Source organism: Lactuca serriola, chromosome 3 (assembly GCF_051521515.1).
Source record: "Lactuca serriola cultivar US96UC23 chromosome 3, Lser_US96UC23_V15, whole genome shotgun sequence".
Lineage (NCBI taxonomy): Eukaryota > Viridiplantae > Streptophyta > Magnoliopsida > Asterales > Asteraceae > Lactuca > Lactuca serriola.
In genome coordinates this window covers 26,601,668-26,620,733 of record NC_136410.1, presented here as the reverse complement: position 1 = coordinate 26,620,733, position 19,066 = coordinate 26,601,668, and the positions used below count along the sequence as shown (strand labels likewise).

The following is a 19,066-nucleotide window of genomic DNA, read 5'->3' as shown; positions in this document are numbered from 1 at the left end:
TTGGGAGAAATTTAAAATTGGAGGTTTAAATGGACGAGTTTGGCGACGACATGTGGGTAATCAGAAGTTTCGGACAATCGAGAGGTTTTCAAGAAAATAAAATAGGCTCCTATATGTCTTTCTAGCCCCGAATACTTCTAACCGATAAAAACTTACATTCGTTTTTAAGTTGGGCCTCTTTTGGCCCGTCTGTCTTTCTGTCGGGTCGGGTCTTCTCTGCACCAAATTGGTAAACTTGAGTTAATTAGCTTGTTTTTGTGGGTCTTTGGATTGAAGCAGAGCTCTGCATGTAGACACTTTGAAGTGAATTTTTTGATTATTGAAAATGGATGGATCATACATTTGGATTATTGTTTTTGGATTAAAGAACATGTACTTTTCTATTTACTTGTTTACAAATTAGCATATTATAAATTTCACCGAAAATAAAAAATAAAAAAAAACTGTTTTCAATTTTAGGCTGAAACTTATTTTACCTTTAAACTTTAAAGCGACTAAAAAAGTCAACAAATGGGAAGGTTTTGACCTCAAATTATGTTGATGGTTCCTAAATTTTATTTCACAAATAGTTTCTCCAATGACCGTACATTAATGACATTACCTTCGCCAAACCATGTATCTTAAACCAACAAATGCCTACGTCATCATCTTTCTCCCCTCACACCACCAACACCCACATCCAAAATATCATCAAAATTTAAATAGGCCGGAATTTTTTTATCTCCGGCCAAGTTTCCGACCAATCTGGCCTTTGGGAAATGTCGACAACCCCCACGAATGCCCCACCGCCTACAATACCATACACATCTCCTCCTATTACAGTCATCCTAACCATTATTCTCCTCCTCTTTTTCTTCATAGGTTTTTTCTCTATATACTTCTGTAGGTGCTTCATGCAAAACCTATTTTACACGTGGCATCGCCAGAGTCCCTCCAGGGCCCCTAGGGTCCCTGGAACGGACAGTGCTGCCCCTGGACTTGACCCTTCCATCATAAAAACTTTCCCAACGTTTCAATATTCGAGTGTCAAAGAATATCGACGTGAGAATTATGGATTAGAATGCGCGATATGTTTATGTGAGTTCAAGGATGAAAACGTGCTCAGGCTTCTAACCAAATGTTGTCATGTATTCCATCAAGAATGCATCGACCTGTGGCTCGGGTCACATAAATCCTGCCCATGTTGCCGGTCTAGTCTCGACACGCCTATCAACTCGCCGGAAAAATCTCCGGTTTCACTGGATAGTGGACGTGGTATGAATGAGGTTCGAGAAAATGGTTCGAATGGTGATTCTGTTAGTATCGATATTAGAGATACCAATGAGATCAATGATGAAAGCAAGATGGAGAAGCATGTGGTTATTAAAGTTAATGAGGATAGAGAAGGAGAACGAATACAGAAGACAACAACAGAAGGGTTCGGGAGGTCCAAGTCCACCGGGCATTCAATTGTTAAAAAAAACAATGGATGTGAAAATGATGAAAGATTTACGTTAAGATTGCCTCAAGATGTGCAAGCTAAACTTATTCCGAGGCATAATTGGACAAGAAGTTGTACAGAATTTGGTGAATACAAAAGCAAAACTTCGTCTAGCAATGCTGGTTTCGGAGAGGTAACTCTAGATAGAGATGAACGCAAGGCCTAGGATAGGATACCAGATACCAATTACCAAACCAACATGTATCGGTAATTTTTTTGGTTTTAGAATTCGTTAGATTGTATATTACTATGCGAGAGCAACTTCATATGTTTAACATTGTAAATTTGGTAGGAAAGTATGTATATTTAGATGAGATGATCCTTCTATATGTAAACACTTTTAGATTATATCAAAGAATTCAAATCATTTTTACATGTACAAATAGACAAATACTTCGATGAATGCTGATCACAAAGACATGGGACACCATTTTTTGTAAGATTTGTTTGTGTAGTCTATATAGTTAATTGTATTTTAAAGTTTGGGAGGTCTTAATCACATTTTTTTTTTGAAATGGAAACAGATCTTAATCAGAATTAGATTATGATTTCTTTTTTCTTCTATAATAAATATATCCCTTTAATAAAATACAAATTACAATTTAAACAATTTAATACCAAAGTTTATGATATCCACAAGTAGAAAAGCTGTTTCCGATGGATTTCGGCGCTAGTTACCGACTGATAGTGACCGAATTTGATTTGACCAACGTTGACTATATTGTCGACCGAATACAAAGGGATAGAAAAGTAATACTAAATAAAAGTTTATTTTTTAAAAAATTCCGTAGCAATTCTACAGAATTTCATTCTGTCCGTATTGAAATTATAAACATAATATCCACTACTAGAAAAGCTATTTCCGACGATTTCTGTAACTAATTACCTGATTAAAGACAGAATTTGACTTGACCAACAATGACCATATTAACGACGGAATACTGTCATAATTTTGCTCTTCTAATCCGTTGGTAGATTAGGATTTCATTTTCGTCGCTGTTTTCTGCCCAGACATAACTATAAATTACAAAAAGCATTAACATATACTGAAATGAGTTTTCGGCATTTTTTAACAAAAATAGTAAAAATAATTTAACATTATTTATAAAATAACATACAAATTAACTTATTGATAAGCTAAATTGAAATAGTTTTAATAAGTTAAAACTAGCTAGGTTACAAACTAGTTAGACAAATAGAACCTTAGCCACCAAAACTTGTGTGGCTACATGCATGCTCAATACCTCCTCTAAAGTTCCTAGGCAACGAAAATTAGGGGGCAGGATTTCCCACCTATCCTACAACAACGGCATTTATAGCGACGATAGGTCGTTGCTTTTGCCAAATGAAGAAATCTTTGAAATTTTTTAATTACTACATTTTAGTGACAACAGGTTGTCGTGGATTGAAATCAAATTGTGGTAGTGACTAAAGAATAAAAAATGATGCTGGCATAGTACAACGATGATAAAATCGTTTTACTTTTACTTTTTCCTTAGGTTTGTAAGAGCTAATCTTGGGAAGGTGAAAAATCTTTGATATGTTATTCTAAACACATAAAGTGCGAATCAATGGTTCTTTACATAGCACTCTGAACAACAACCTTACATGCATCAGCAACTGTGAACTTAGATATGTTGGGAAGTTACTGCCACTAGCTGTTGTTCCGTGAAAGTACATTAAATATCCAACTGTTTTTTTTATGGTTTTAAGTTTCATAGTAACATGATGCAAAGGGTAAAACACTGCATAGTTTGTGTACAATTGGTACTCTTAAGATGTAGCATCTCATTTTATCCTCTCCATTTTGGATTTACTGTGGAAAACCGGTGATTGGTTTGAAACCGAGATATGGAGATCTTGAGGAACACTTGCAGTGACCAATTTAAGAAAGGATAAACACCGATTCTTGAGCACATCAACGTACCAACTGGTCCGCAGATGTTCACTAGGAGTCTACTTCCTTATATTTAATGATTTTTGTTAGGGAATTCAAGTGGAGATATATATATTTCATACAACTCATAGGTTGCATATATATTGCAATTTTGTGTGAATTGTTAATTGAAAGACACATAAACTTGGTAATGAAAGAAAAGTGGCAACATAAAGAAATTTATGTAGAAATGATGTCAAGATTTTCAATAAGAGTTTGCGGAGCTCGAACTCGGGGTCTACTCTGAAATATTGGGTAGAGGCTTCCGTTAATTCATTTGCCGTTTCCAAAAAAAGTTTTTTTTTTTTTTAAACTCTTATCTCTAATTAAACTACCTTATTAAAAATGACATGTTCTAGCTGGATAGCTTTTTATATAACTTGGAAGGTTGGCCGTACCTTTTTCTTCCATAATCTTGATCTTTCGTGGAAGAATATATATATATATATATATATATATATATATATATATATATATATATATATATATATATATATATATATATATATATATATATATATATATATATATATATTAGTTGTTTGGTTCTTGTTATTCTAAATTGGTACTTGCTCATGTGAGCTAGATAGGTGAACGTCGTGTCTAATGTGATCCTTTATCATGTGTTTGTAGCAAATACAAATTTTTATTCTAGAAACACATCATATCCTGTCTGCCTTTTCCTTATGAAGCATTTCAACATGGCATTAGCTAGCATTTTATTTAATTAACCTTAATGCAAAATTAAACTGATATTTCCTTGACATTGGTTATAATACACAGCTTGGTTACATGTCAAAAAATAAAATATATTAGTTACTAATTTAAGCAATGACTAGGGTAGAAATTTAATCAAAGTTAAAATTAAGGAAATTAAAGAATGCCTTCTCTAAAACTCTATACTCCTTGCTACAAAAGCAGTGTTGCTTACGAGTTATATATGTTTCTTGGGGTTTCTGGGATGCCATCTAGCGATTCTTGAAGCAATTTGATATAAATGTTGGCACTAGGTAATTAAAGTTACTCTTTTTATTTTTATTCTATAGAGAGGTGATATATTGATACGAGGGAAGAAATCTTTTGAAATGGAAATGTTAGCATACAAAATGTTCTCTTCCAATCTGTAATGATGTAAGCACAGAAGATAGGGTCCGGACAACATACATATATATGCCCATAGATTATGAGAAGTTACCATGTACAAATGTACAACTGGTTTTTGCCTTGGCTTGGATTGCATTTGCATGGTTGAGATGTCAAATTATATATATTTATATGAAATTGTACAGTCCTGATCATATCGTGCAGTAGGTCAGTGTTGATCTTTGTCTTGAGATGGTAGAAATGATGAAGGTGAAAAACAGTTTGACAAGTGATGGGGTTAAGTTGGGTATTGAATGTGAATGATTGGTATAATATGTTGAGTATTATTAGGAAGAGAGATGATGGATGATGCTTGTTGTCACATGGCAGGGAGGTGTCAGACAGGTTGGACCATGGTCCAAGTGAGACCACCCCCACCCCCACCCTCTCACCAGTCATCTTCACCAGAACTCTACTGTTCAGTCCCACTGCTCCTGCCCTTGTTTCCTCATTTTTTTTTTTTTTTTTTTTTTTATATATGAGAGAGAAAACAAGTGTTGTTTTCTTTTCATCGACATGAGAGAGAAAACTGATTTTTTTTTTGTTCTTTTTAATTATTGCATTGACCTCTCTATCCACAACAAAATAAAACGATTTGTTTATTTGTGGGTCTAATAAGGGTGCTTAAATTCTTGTAACTTAAATTTAAAATATATTTCAAGAACAGTATATATAGAGAAAGATAGTAAAGTAACATACAATAATAATAACAAAAACAAAACCCAATCTTCATACCAAAATGGGACATAGAGGTTAACTGTAGACTATTCTACCTTCATCCGGGAGTAGAGAGGGCCGTTTACATAGAAGAGAAAAATAAAATAATAAGTCCTGAATCAGTCACTATATTTTTGTTGAATGAAGGCGGTGAAAACTATGTATTTAACAATAAGAAGGACTTGCTCTCAACTATAGATGGCCATTGCTTATGGATGTGATTATGGTTATATCTTCCACGTTTTTTTTATTAGGTAAAACGATGATCGTTCAAAAGTTGAAGCCCACAGTGATCAAATTATATTTTGAAATGTGTTGAGTTGTAAAGAGTAATTGGTTGAGAGTAATTGAGAGTAATTGGTTATAGGAGGTGTCGAGGACAATGACGGAGCCAGAGTTAAAGTAAAAGGATATCCCGAAAAAAAAATCATGTAATATACAATAAGAGAAAAAGTAAAAACCATAATTTTACTAGATTTAAAGTTCAACTTTCATAACAAAGTTATGTTTTAAAGTTCACTTATTCGCTCTTTCATTTTATGAAAACGAGTAATTACATTTTCAGTCTTAATATTCTCTAGTGTTTTTTTTTTGTACACTACAAATCAAAGCACCAGTCATAAAATCGTCATCTATTCTATTACGTAAATCGATCTTCAAAAACTTCATTGTAGAAAAACACCGTTCAACTGTTACGGTTGCGACGAACAAAACCAAAGTTAGTTTTAATAATCTATAAATCAAAGGAAAAGAGAGGTGATTCCCAGTTTTCACCAATAAACGAGAGAGGTATGCAATTCCCTTTAAGTTGAAAATCTCTCATCATGGAGCAAAGAGTGATAATAGATTAAGTTGTGCCCTTTTCTGAATCGTCAAAATTGTTTTGTATATCTCACTCAGCTTCAACAACTTTGTTTTATCAAAACTAGAAAATGAGTCATAAGGACTCAAAGTCGCCATGTTCTCCATCTACTCCGTGCTAACTTCATTAAATCTATCCATAAATTCTTGAATTTACATATTCAAAATCGAGTTAAAAATCACAACTTCAAAATGATGTTGATTAGTCTTATTGGTCATACGCTTTCGTAGGGTAACATAATCTTCCTGTTTCAGTTTCACCAATACCAATTTCAGCTACCACTATTTCTTTTTGCATCTCTCGTATCATATCTTTTCGCTTACAAGACCTACAAACGACAGTAACCACCAAAGTTAGTTTTTCAAAGCACTCTTCAACATCATCATGTTTCTTTGCAACCGCAACAACCACTAATTGAAGTTGATGTGCAAAACAATGTATATAATGCGTAGAACTGTTTTCATTTAAAATCAAACGTTTCAAACCATTGAATGCACCACTCATAGTACTTGCTCCATCATAACCTTGCCCTCTCACCTATATATTTTAAAAATTAATAAAAAAAATAAGAAATAAGAAAAATTAATATCGTATTAAAGGAATAAATATTTTACAATTTCTCAATTGAGCCATACTCAAGTTATTGTTGGAAAATACGGTATCGATGACGGCTATAAGAGTCAAAGAAGATGTATCCAATACGTGAACAACTCCAATAAATCTTTGCTTTACAATTCTAAGTCTATCAACATATCTCAAAACTATAGCCATTTGTTCTTTTTTTGGAAACGTCACTATACTCATCAACTAATATACCGAACACATATTGCCAATTTCATCACAAATAAACTTGATTATCTCTTTTGAAAAGCAATTGACAATATATTTTTGAATCGTTAAAGAAAGTCAACTTTTCATTTTTTGGAGCATTTTCTAAAGTAATTGTAAAAATCTACTCATTATCTTCTCTAATCAAAGATAAGACTTCAATGAAAAATCCTTTATTATTAGACATTTTCATATCATCATGTCCACGAAATCGTAATGCATATTTCAATAAAAATCCATAATTACGGATTGTAACACATAATTGAATTTCATAATTACTTTTCTCAAGTTCTTTTTGCTTATGCAAGGCTTCACCAATAGATTGATTTTCTCTCAATAGCAAATCACACTTTCTTTGGACCTTATGGTGATAACTTTGAATATTACTTATATGTTTCCGGAATGAGCCTTTTTTTTACTCCAATTGTCAAATTCTTCGGTTATAAATGTATCTCTTCCACTTCCACATTGTTCCCCTACCATGTCTCCAAAGAAGTAACAAGAAAAACAATACGACTTTTTTTATGTTATATTCTAACCATGGAAAATTAGTAAACCATTCCACAATAAAAAATCTTGGCTTATTACTAAATAAGGTAAATTCAAAACTATCCCCCTTTGGTTGACAATGTCCTTTAATCAAATATACCCTCCTTATTTCATCATTTTGGTTAGGATTGTAAGATGTAATCTTTGGCCTATCCCCTAGATCTGAAGCAAGATCATTCAAATCAAAAGATTGTGTGACTTTCGGTTTTTGAGTAGGTTCATTAGATTGTGTTTCTTGTGGTTTTAGCAACCTACAATCAAAATATATCAACTATAGACTTGATTTCAAGTTTCAACAACAAATAACAACTTACAATCAAATTATCATTTATCAAGATATATCAACTATAAACTTGATTTCAAGTTACAATCAAATATATAAACTATAACTTGATTTCAAATTTCAACAACAAATAATCATTAATTATTAACCCTAAGTCCCTAATTTAACAAACCTAATTGGCAATTTCTAAATCTTCAACGTAATGACAAAAAATTGGAATTTGAATTAACCTAACAATAGATAATAGAATTGAGTATTTTTATACTAACATGCTTCAATGTGCAGGAGGAGCTGAGGAGGAGGAGGAGGTCGCCAGAGTTCTCCCTTCGGCAGGCGGCAGGACGGCAGGTAGTGGCTGAGGGCTACGAAGTCGACACTGATGATTAATGAATTGACGATCACAAGGAGGGCGTCCGATTTTTTTCATTAAACTAATTGGGATTATACCTCTTTGTTTCAATAAACTTGTTGGTGTGAGCTTAAAAATTTTGGACCATTTGGGCTATTTTGTATTTTGGACCATTTAGAAATAACCTAAATTTTTTTGGGTAACCCAAATTTTTTTTTTCCGATATAAAAATGCAACATAAAGCGAATTTTTACAAAAAATTTACACTACTATAATTTTTCGTTAGGGGTGTTGAGCAGCAGACAACATTTGAGACCCTGAGAAGGAGATTTTGCGAGGCACTGATTCTGAACCTGCCAGAGGGTGTTGAGGATTTCATGGTTTATTGTGACACGTCTATCACAGTATTGGGCACATAGTTGATGCAGAAGGGTCGTGTTATTACTTGCGCTTCGAGGCAGCTAAACCCTCATGAAGAGAACTATTCGACGCATGATTTAGAGCTGGGGGTTATGGTTTTCTCCCTCAAGATTTGGCGACATTACCTCTTTGGGGTCTACTATAATATTTACATGGATTACAAGAGCCTAAGATACTTGATGGATCAATCGAATCTGAATATGAGGCAGCGTCGGTGATTGGATGTGGTGAAGGATTATGATTGTGAGATCCTTCACCATCTGGGGAAGGCCAACATGGGGGCCGATGCTTTTAACTTCAAGGCGGTTGCGACTCCATTTAGGGATATTTGTCTAAGGATGACAGTGATTACTCCGCTTTTAGAGAAGATTCGAGAGGCACAAATTGAGGTTATGAAGGAAGAGCACCGGAAGAGTAAGGGCAAAGTGGGTCAGGTGGCTTCCTTTGCTTACGATAGGTAAGTGTAATTGACTCTTCATCAAAGAGTATGGGTTTCGTATTACGGTGGCGTGCGTCAGATTCTGATGTATGGGACACACAAATCAAGATTCTCTATTCATCCCGGGGCGACGAAGATGTATAGATATCTTTGTCCTAGTTATTGGTGGCCCTGCATGAAGCGGAATGTAGCTTGGTATGTGGAAAGGTGCTTGACTTACAGGAAAGTCAAGGTCGAGCATCAACAACCTCACAACAAGATATAGCCATTGGATATTCCTGTTTGGAAATGGGAGGAGATTATAATGGATTTCATTATGAAGTTAGATCGGACCGCATGCGGAGTGGATTCGATTTAGGTCATTGTGGATCGATTGCCAAAGAGCGCACACTTTATCTCGATTAACTAGTGCATCTTTGCAGAGAAGTTGGCTGACGTTTATATCAGGGAGGCTGTGGCATGTGATGGGGTGTTGGTTTCGGTGGTGTCAGACAGGGATGTCAGGTTTACTTCCAGGTTTTGGAAGAGGTTTCACGAGGAGTTAGGTACTCGTCTGCATTTCAGTACAACCTTTCACCCGCAGACGGATGGTTAGAGCGAGCGGACCATCCAAACATTAGAGGATATGTTGCGGGTGTGTGTTTAGGATTTTGGCGGTAGCTGGGATACGTATCTCCCGTTAGCATAATTTTCATATAAAGATAGCTATCACACCAGCATCGATCGGCCTCCTTTTGAGATGCTCTATGAGAGGAAATGATCAACCTCGATATGCTGCGGTGAGTTTGGTCAGCGAGTCATGGGGAGTATCGAGGTGGTACTCAAGATTATCTAGTTTATTCAATAGGTTTGGAGTTGACTTCAGACAACTCAGAGTCGGCAGAAGAGCTATGCCAACAAGCGCCGATCAAACTTGGAGTTTCAGGTTGGGGATATGGTTCTCCTGAAGGTGTCACCTTGGAAAGGTGTCATTTGATTGAGGAAGCGGGGCAAGTTGGGCCTTAGATATATCGGTCCTTTCAGGGTTATAGCCCGGGTGAGCAAGGTAGCGTATCGGTTGGATCTTCTTGAGGAACTCAGTCAGATTCACAGTACTTTTCATGTCTCGCAGCTGCAGAAATGTTTGGATGGTGATTCCGTAGTAGTTCCATTAGAGGACATTCAGGTGGACAACCATCTGAACTACATTGAGAGACCAATATTGATCCTCGATAGGAAGATGAACACCTTGTGGAACAAGGTTGTTGAGTTAGTTAATGTGTAGTGGCAGCACCTCAAGGGCTCAGAACGGACGTGGGAGCCATAGAAGAGATTAGGGAGCATTACCCATAGTTATTTCCGACAGCGGACTTCGAGGACGAAGTCTGATTCAAGTGGGGGAGAATTCTAGCACCTGAATCGCCAGTTATAAGTTAATGATTCATTGTATTTAAATTCAAGTAAAAAGGTGGTAGGGGAATTATGAGTACGTTGGGTGTACATTTGGTACACACGGCGTACTCCTTGCATGCGCTTCATCGGGTGATCCCCGGTGTACGCTGGGCGTACCCATGCATGCATACTCTAGGCGTAATAAACCCAAGGGAAAACCCTAATTTCTAGGGTTTCCACCTTATTTAAAGACCTTAAGTCCCTCAAGTCCTTTACCCTCTCAATCTCCATTACCCTTTTAGTGTCAATCTCGAACCCTAGCCTTCTTGAGTGCGTCTTTGAGCTTACCTTGAGTGTTTTGGTGTTCTTTGGTGGTTTTGAAGAAGAATAAGGTTTGGGAAGAAGCAAAAGAGAAGAAGGAGGTTGTAGATCCAAAGTTGTGTACCATTTCTAGCCTATTGAAGGTATAAAGTTTGAACCTTGATCATTATAAGCTTAGATCTAGGTTTAGGGTAGAATATGACATTTTTTGGTCCCATAACTTGGTTTCTTGGAGTATGATCAACTCCAGGCCATTTGAGTTGTTCTTTTGGACTCTTGGAAGTGTGTGGAGTTGTAACGCCCTGTTCTAAAATATTCATTTATGGAATTTCAGAGGCCAAGGCCAGGGGCGTTTTAGTCCTTTATTAAATTTGGAGTTATTATTCGAGAAGTTTTCGGGCCGGGTTGTGTTGTTAGAAACGTAGGGTGTCTCGTCACCTTTCCGTGGATATAAAGTTCATCAGAATCGGATCTAGAATGAAGGAGTTATGACACTTTGAAGATTTGGCAAGAATGGCCCTTATAGAGAAAAGTTTGCATGGAAGGCCCTGGATGCATGTTTGGAATACGCATGGGTACGCCCAACATAAGCTGGGTTACGCTCAGCGTAATGAGGTAGCTTGGTCGCGGATGTCCAAGGCGTACGCCCAACGTACGCTAAAAGTTATGAAACCCTAATTTCGGATTGAGCACTATATAAAGGACATTATGGTTCCAACCCTAGCCCCTATATGAGCCTCCCCAACCTCAGAAGAAACCCTAGAACGTCCCTACCTTCATTTTATGAGATCTTGACCTTGGAGAACCCATTTTGGTGGATTAAAGCTTGGAAGCAAAGAGAAGAAGGTTGGAAAGGAGGAACCTTTGAAGTGAGAGCTTGTAGATCTGGTATAAGTGCTTCATTTCGGACCTTTGCAAGGTAAAAAGTCTTGAGCTTGATGATTAACCTCTTAGATCTCCTTAGTACAAGTTTATGGACCTTTTGGTCCCAAGATTTGGACTTTATGACTTAAGCTCGTTTCTAAGACTAGGGTTGCCCCCCTTAGAGTCATATGAGTCCCAAAAGCAGTAAAGTTCCAACCTTTGTGGTCCTATTAAGTTCATGCATGAGATCTAGTCCCCTTTATGGAAGTAGAAGAGTGTTTTGAGAGTTTGGGTTGGTTTGGGCCATATAAAGTCACCAAGTCAGTGATTTTATGGATTAGGGCATGGAATAAGACCTAGATCTAAGTTTATGGCTCTTGAGTCGGAGTATTAAGTGCTTAATGGGAAGTGTCTTAACAGAGTAAGTACGCCGAGCGTAATTGCAGGTACACCCCGCGTACTCTCTAGCAAGCCAGTACGCCCCGCATAACGCAGTCAGTTGGGCTTATTGCATTTTGGGCCTCGGTGTGGGATGAGTTGAGACTTAGGGTCCTTAGGCCTTATTGGGCCATCAAAATTCAGTTGCTAAGGACCAAGGATTTAACATTGGGCTTGAGTAAGGTCCAATAAAGGGCTTTAGGCCCAATGGAGCAAATTGGGCCATTAGTAGGGCCATGGATGGGCTTAGAAGGAATTGGGGGTTTTTGGGCCATGTTGTGACCCATGCCATAACAGGGGTAAAATGGTCATTTTACCCATAGGAGAATCCCTATTCTGAGTTAGTATTTTATTTCCCATGATAGCTAGGGAGCAGCCGGGACAGCAGTCGGGGATCTTTCACTCGAGTTTTCAACAGTCAGCATTTCGAGGTGAGTTTCCTTCCAGTAGGAACGGGTCTAAGGCCACAATGCCGACCCATTTAGCTAGCAGTAGTTTCCGGAATTCGGTCTGATGCAGTAGTTAGTATGTTTGATGCCTTCGTGACTCAGACAGGATTTATGTGTTATGTGTCCCGGGCTACGGCCCGATGCAGTATGCAGTATATGTGTGTTCATGTTAGTTGATATGGTTATGTTCTGTTTAGTTAGTTCCGGACTTCGGTCCGATGCAGGGGACAAGGTCCCAGTCAGTTTTCGGACTTCGGTCCAATGCAGGGGCAAGGCCCCAGTTAGTCCGAACTTTGGTCCGATGCAGGGGACAAGGTCCCAGTCAGTTTGTCCGGACTTCGTTCCGATGCAGGGGACAAGGTCCCAGTCAGTTTTCGAACTTCGGTCCGATGCAGGGGGCAAGGCCCCAGTTAGTCCAGACCTCGGTCCGATGCAGTGGGCAAGGCCCAGTATGTGTTTTATATGTTATTGTATGGTATGTGGTAGTTTGGGGGAGCTCACTAAGCTTTGTGCTTACGGTTTTCAGTTTTGGTTTCAGGTACTCAGTTTTCAAAAGAGGAGCTCGGAGAGATTGCAGTGCACACACCATAGTCAGTTAGCCTGGGGAATGTTTTACTCTGATAATGAGATTATGTTTTGAATTTAATACTCGAAAGTTATGTTATGACTTATGATACGTTTTTATAAATATGGTTTTAGTAATGTTTTAAAAAGAAATATTTAGTCATGATTTTTGGGTCGTTACAGGAGTCATAAAAATCGTATCTTGGAAGCTAAGACTCAGCCAGACATGTGTTAGGGACCAATTAAGTGAATTTATGGGATTAATTCATAGTTTGAGCCCGAATAAGGCATGCAAAAGCATAAAGTTTGCAACTTTATTTTGAGCTTGGATATAAGTTTTGGACATTAGGGCTTAAGGGATTAAATCATGGGAGCATTTTTGGTTGACTGACTAGTACACTGGGCGTACTCTAGAGTAAGTTGCGTGTACTCGGTCAGTGCCTTGATTTCTGATGGTCATCGGCGTACGATGGGTGTACGATCCATGTAAGTTGCGAGTACGCAATATGTGGGCTTAGATGATTTTTAGGCTCAATTAGTGTCCGACTTTTGGGCTTGTTTAAGTTGGGCCTTAGTCCTACCTGTTGTAACAAGACATTTTTGGGCCTAAGGCCATGTTAGCTGTTCTTGGGCCTTTGAGGCCTTATAGTTGGGCTTGAATGCCTTTTTTTGGACTTTGTATGGATTTAGGCCCTGGAGGGAGGGACACCCAATGAGGCAACAATAAAGAATCCCTTTTTGCCTTAAGTCAAAAATTAGGGTTTGGACGTTCGAGTTAAAATGTGGCCTGATTTCTAATTAGGGTTTTATGCTTGTGCGTTAGGAAGAGGATTTCATGAGTCATTCATCGAATGTGATTTGATATCTTCAGTCTGAGGTTCCTTCGCAGTATCCATGATGTTTATGACGTAGTGTGATGATTGTCTTTGTGACAATTGTCAGTTATGCATGTATTTGGTTGATGACTTTGTGATTCCTGTTATGATATTATGTGGTAGTAGTAGGAGTAAAATAAACCTAGTATCTGATTGAAATAGACCGAAGGGGATTGCAAGCACCCATATATGTTTGATAGTATCTGGTTGAAATAGACTGAAGGGGCAGGCAAGCACCTACATATGCTTGATAGTATCCGGTTGAGATAGACAAAAGGGGTAGGAAAGCACCCAGATTACTTGGCGGTATGTTTGTTTAGTATGTGGTATTTTGGGGGAACTTATTAAGCTTTGTGCACAGTTTTAATTTATGTTTGAAGTACTTCCAGTTCGAAGGGAAAGGGTCCGGCCTAATCGCACCGCATCGCCTTATGGTTTCCGCATTTAGAGATTTTAGAAATTTGTACTATGATAATATGTTACTATGATACTTTTTTGACTATTTTTATATTAGTGTTTTATGATTTGAATGAAATTTAAACAATAGTTTTATCCGTATTTTTTAGATGTTACGTAAATGATACAAATACAATAAAAGAAGCAATACGTGTTCTTACAAACGAGTCAAGTCCCTTTGGTAATGGATAGGATTATGTATATGTTCTTAACTAGGCTTCTCTAGAGACGTGCTTTTTAATTAGTTGCATCATCCTAAAGTTTGGGACGATTGGTCCCGTCGGTCCCTTAATGATTGAGACCGGCGTTTTTGTATTTTTCTTTAGCACATTTCCTTGTGTACATTTGGATTTTTAGTATGAAGTTAAATCTACATTAATGTGTGACAGTAAAAGATATAATACGAAGCACATGAAAGTTTCTAAAAGTAAATATTTAATAAAATTGGGCAGCATTGCGATGCTTTTGTGTCAGTTAAAATTTGTTTTTTAAATGTTGTCTAATTTGGCTACAAGTGATTGATAATAATGATATTGTCTTATTTCAATAAGCCACTTCGTGCAATTATATATATGTTTTTTTTGTTGTTGTAAAATATCAAAAAGTACTCATTTTTAGCTAGGTTTAAATCGTATGTAAATCATTAAAATTAAATTCGTATAATATTCCACTCATTTGTCATACTATAAAAGACCTAAAAACTATCAAAAGTATGATATTATGTATTAAACAAAGTATGATTTTTATATACAACCGATTTCCGTTTATTCAAAAACTTATGTTGACGATCTCTTATTTTATGACATTGCTCATTTGGAGAGCGCCCAATGATATTGTTTATAGGAACGCTCTACGAGCTTCGATACTTTTGGCGGATGAGATTTATATTAGTACATTTAATTGGATTTAATTTAGATCCAAGTTATGTTATCTTATTGGTCGATTGGGTGTATGTTTCCTATTACGATTATACTAGGTTTGACTCTTTGTATTTAGCTTAAGCTTCTTCCTTGAGTCTTTTTGTTTTGCGCTAATAATATTGCTTGCCCTTGAAAAAAAAACAAAAAACAAAAACAATTTCAAGCATTATTACATTCTCAAACTAAATTCAAACTTGTAATAAACATAACTCCTATTGACATCGATCAACATCACTCAAATCATGATTATATCAAGTTTTTTTTTCAGGGTATCACTTATGTCGGGTCCAAAAAACTTGAATGAAATAATAGATTTAGTACACATTGATGCCTTACAAACAAATAATGATGGGGAAGAATCTTTATAGAAACAGGGGAATTTGTGCACCAACATAGTAACCCTAATTTATTTTCTATTTATTTTATTTCTTTTGAAAATAAAGGCTAGAAAAGTAGGCTACATATATTTTGCATAATGAATCAAGGTTGCCAAGTTCAGAAAAACCAAGAGCTTTAAAAGATGTGGGACAAAGAATCTCTAGTGCAATTATGGGTTTTCATTGTAAATTCCACCCCCATGCCCTATCACACACACACAACACACACTGGCTTTCATGTACCTTTGCATCAAAATCAAATAGTAGCAATTAATGACCACTATCTTATCATTGGCATATTTAATTGCAACTTCATTCTCATTGCCTTCCCTACTTTCATTTATTAGTGTTCATTTAAGACCAATAAATACAATTCTTTCCTTTCTTGCATATCTTCACTCCATAAATATTTGATAAAATTGCATATTTTCACTCCATAAATTATTTATGACAACTTCGCTAAATGTTATGCTGGTGGTTATTTTGGTTTCAATCTTTGCTTGATTTGTCATTCAGTCGCTAGATCTAAGTTTTAACTTTTAACATGTTAATATTTTTAAATGATAACTTACGCTTAGACCAAATTGCGAAATGAAATATATCAACATTTGATGAGTAAATACTTTTAGACAATCTTAAGCTTTAAAATTGATAAATATCATAAACCATTTTTGGCTATATTGAAAAGAAAATGTAACACCTGAAGGACAAAAATACATGATGTGATTTTTCATTTCGATTTAGAATAGACAAGTCATGAAGTAAATCTCACCGGTTCGTTTTGCCTTGATCAAATTTATGTTTACAGAAAAATTTGGGTGGCCATTTATGAAGATTAATATCCACTTAAAGCAATAGAACTATGCATTATGAACAATTATACTCTCTTGAATAAGTGGCCGTGGACCTGGGATTTACAATTATGTAATCACATATATCGGAATATTTCAGTAGGTTACAAAATATGTGATAATACACCCAAAAGTTTATCTCATCAACTATGATATTATGTTTCTTTATTTTAAAAATGTTGGTATGATTTTACAATTTACTCAAATATTTTCATGAAATCGTGTATTTTTTGTGTGCGAAAATGAAATGTATTTATGATGAAGACGGGTTATTTTAATTTGTTCACAACTTGGCTTTGTGCTGTTTTTACGTATATTTGTATAGAAATATTGGTCCCCACAAATTGATTATGTCTATGGATACACCAACGATACTAATAGTGAAAGAAAGACAATATAGTGATGGATAAACCAACATGATGTTTAACAACGTTTTTGTTTTTCGTGTTTCTATTTTTATAAAACTGAAATGAAGCAAAACTTTGGTTGATAAAGGTGTATGTTTTTTAAAATGAATATATAAAATAATAATATTTAAAATGGAAAAGACAAGAAAATAAGTGGTGATTTTAAAGTATTTCTAGTTACCCTAGAAGCGTGAAAATCATATTCGCATCGTCCAATGAATTTTTACCCTAAAGTTTTATTTTAACATGTTCTATGTTAATTTTACAATTCCAAAAGCATCCTTCATAAATATATCAAAACCGTGCTATATATTTCTATGAGATGTCGAAAAGGTAAACCACTGCATTCTTACAATAATCAAAGTTTATTTATTTATTTATTATTTTAGAAATTAAAAGGCAAAACAAATGGCTTTCTTCATTTTTGTTGTGGTTAAATATTGCTGTCTTCCAAAATGATTTTTTTTTTTTTTTTTTTTTTTTTTGTAATGAACTAGTAGTTGTTGATGTAGAAGTAAAATTTTATATATGCATAAAACAGATAGATAAATAATTATATATATTTGATTTATAATTATGAAACTAATTGGCGTAGTACACCCAAAAAAGATATCGGCATGTTTGCGATGTACGACCAGATACAATAATATGGAAGAATCTTTGATCTTTTTGTAATGTAGTTGAGTATGGGGAGGTAGAGAAAACCATGAAAAAATTATCACATACTTTTGGTTGGATCGATATTAGGGAATTTAATTAAATATATTAATATTTATTAGAGTCAGAATGACAAATTTGTGATGTTTCTTTAGCAACCACAAATGTTTTTGTATATTTGCCTGCAATTTTAGATTGAACATGTCATATTTTTTCCAATTTTATATTTCTCATTTAGGTTTTGATTTTATCTGACCATTCAATTTTATCATGAATTCATTAAAAATCAGAACATTTCACCTCTGAAAAGCGCCGACACCTAATGGCTTAAGTCGTTTCCATTTCCTCACTGACGCATAATGCAAAAGGTATGCCGCTAGAGTGAGTCCGTTCAACTAATATAGAAAGTCAAGGCTCTAAGCTCTACTCCTTCGAATGAATGTTCACACGGATCTCTGATTCTCTATTGCACTTCCTAAATAGGGTCCTTCATTTGGTTATATACCAAATCACAATGTATAAGTTGATTCTCCTTCTTCCTTTCTTATTTGAGGATTCAACCCTTGTTGATAGTTTGATTCAGTTGAAGGGAGGTTTGTAAATAAACCTTTTGTCGTGTATTCCCATGTAATGCAACCTTAGATGCTTCAATTGTCGATTTTAGTATTGAGGTTACACCTACGGATTATTTATTGTAGGCTAACTCTACTACACTAGTACCAATAAACGGCATAGAAGAAGAAGAAAAGAATGACTATGCCTAGGAAAAACTAAAACTTTGTTACAAATTCCCCTCCATAGCATGTAACTTAGTGTATTCATTTGATAGTTAGCTCACATCAATGTAAGTCCCACAAAGCACAAAGCAAGGATCATTCGAGCAGCGGAGTCGACTGACACTAAGACACAATAAAATCAGGCAGATCCTCATACGAAATTCTCAATCTTTAAATCCCAACATCTTGGATACACCTTCGTCCTGCCCTCACTCTCTCAAGAGTGTCTAATCATTTCTCATGCTAACTCGCTATGAACCACACCCCATAATAAAACTTCCACCAACTCTGCAGCCACTTGTGCATGCTAATCAAACATAACGCTAGATCCCATAGACAGTCGAATACTTGACTCTACTCTAAGCACTTAATCAGACAAGAACAGGAAGGAAAGCTAAATCAAACATTCTCAGGTTATAGAATCTTTCTTATGTATAACTTAGATGCACACATTAAGTGACCATAGTAATGATGTCAGTTTCATATAAGAAAGAACCTTAGGCTATCATGCATCATATAATTAGACAATTCTATCATGCAATTCCTGAAGATCCTTAGCCTATCACTAGCATGCAGTTATGACATATCATAATATCAAATAACAGTGTGGTAATTTGGGGTCTACTTACTGGCTTCAGCTGATTGTATACATCACATCCTTTCTTGATTATTTTTGGAAAACAATTTTGAAAATCATTTTTAAAACCTTTGCAATTCCTTAGTTAGAAACTGGA

General features: G+C 35.7%; 1 protein-coding gene across 1 annotated transcript; it reads left to right on the top strand.

Annotated features, from left to right (window-relative positions):
• Window positions 1-758: 758 nt before the first annotated feature.
• Window positions 759-1,646, top strand: LOC145095091 (RING-H2 finger protein ATL30-like). The gene has a single exon (XM_079033032.1). It carries the CDS (start codon window positions 759-761, stop codon window positions 1,644-1,646), a length of 888 nt encoding a protein of 295 aa, XP_078889158.1.
• The last annotated feature ends 17,420 nt before the right edge of the window (window positions 1,647-19,066 follow it).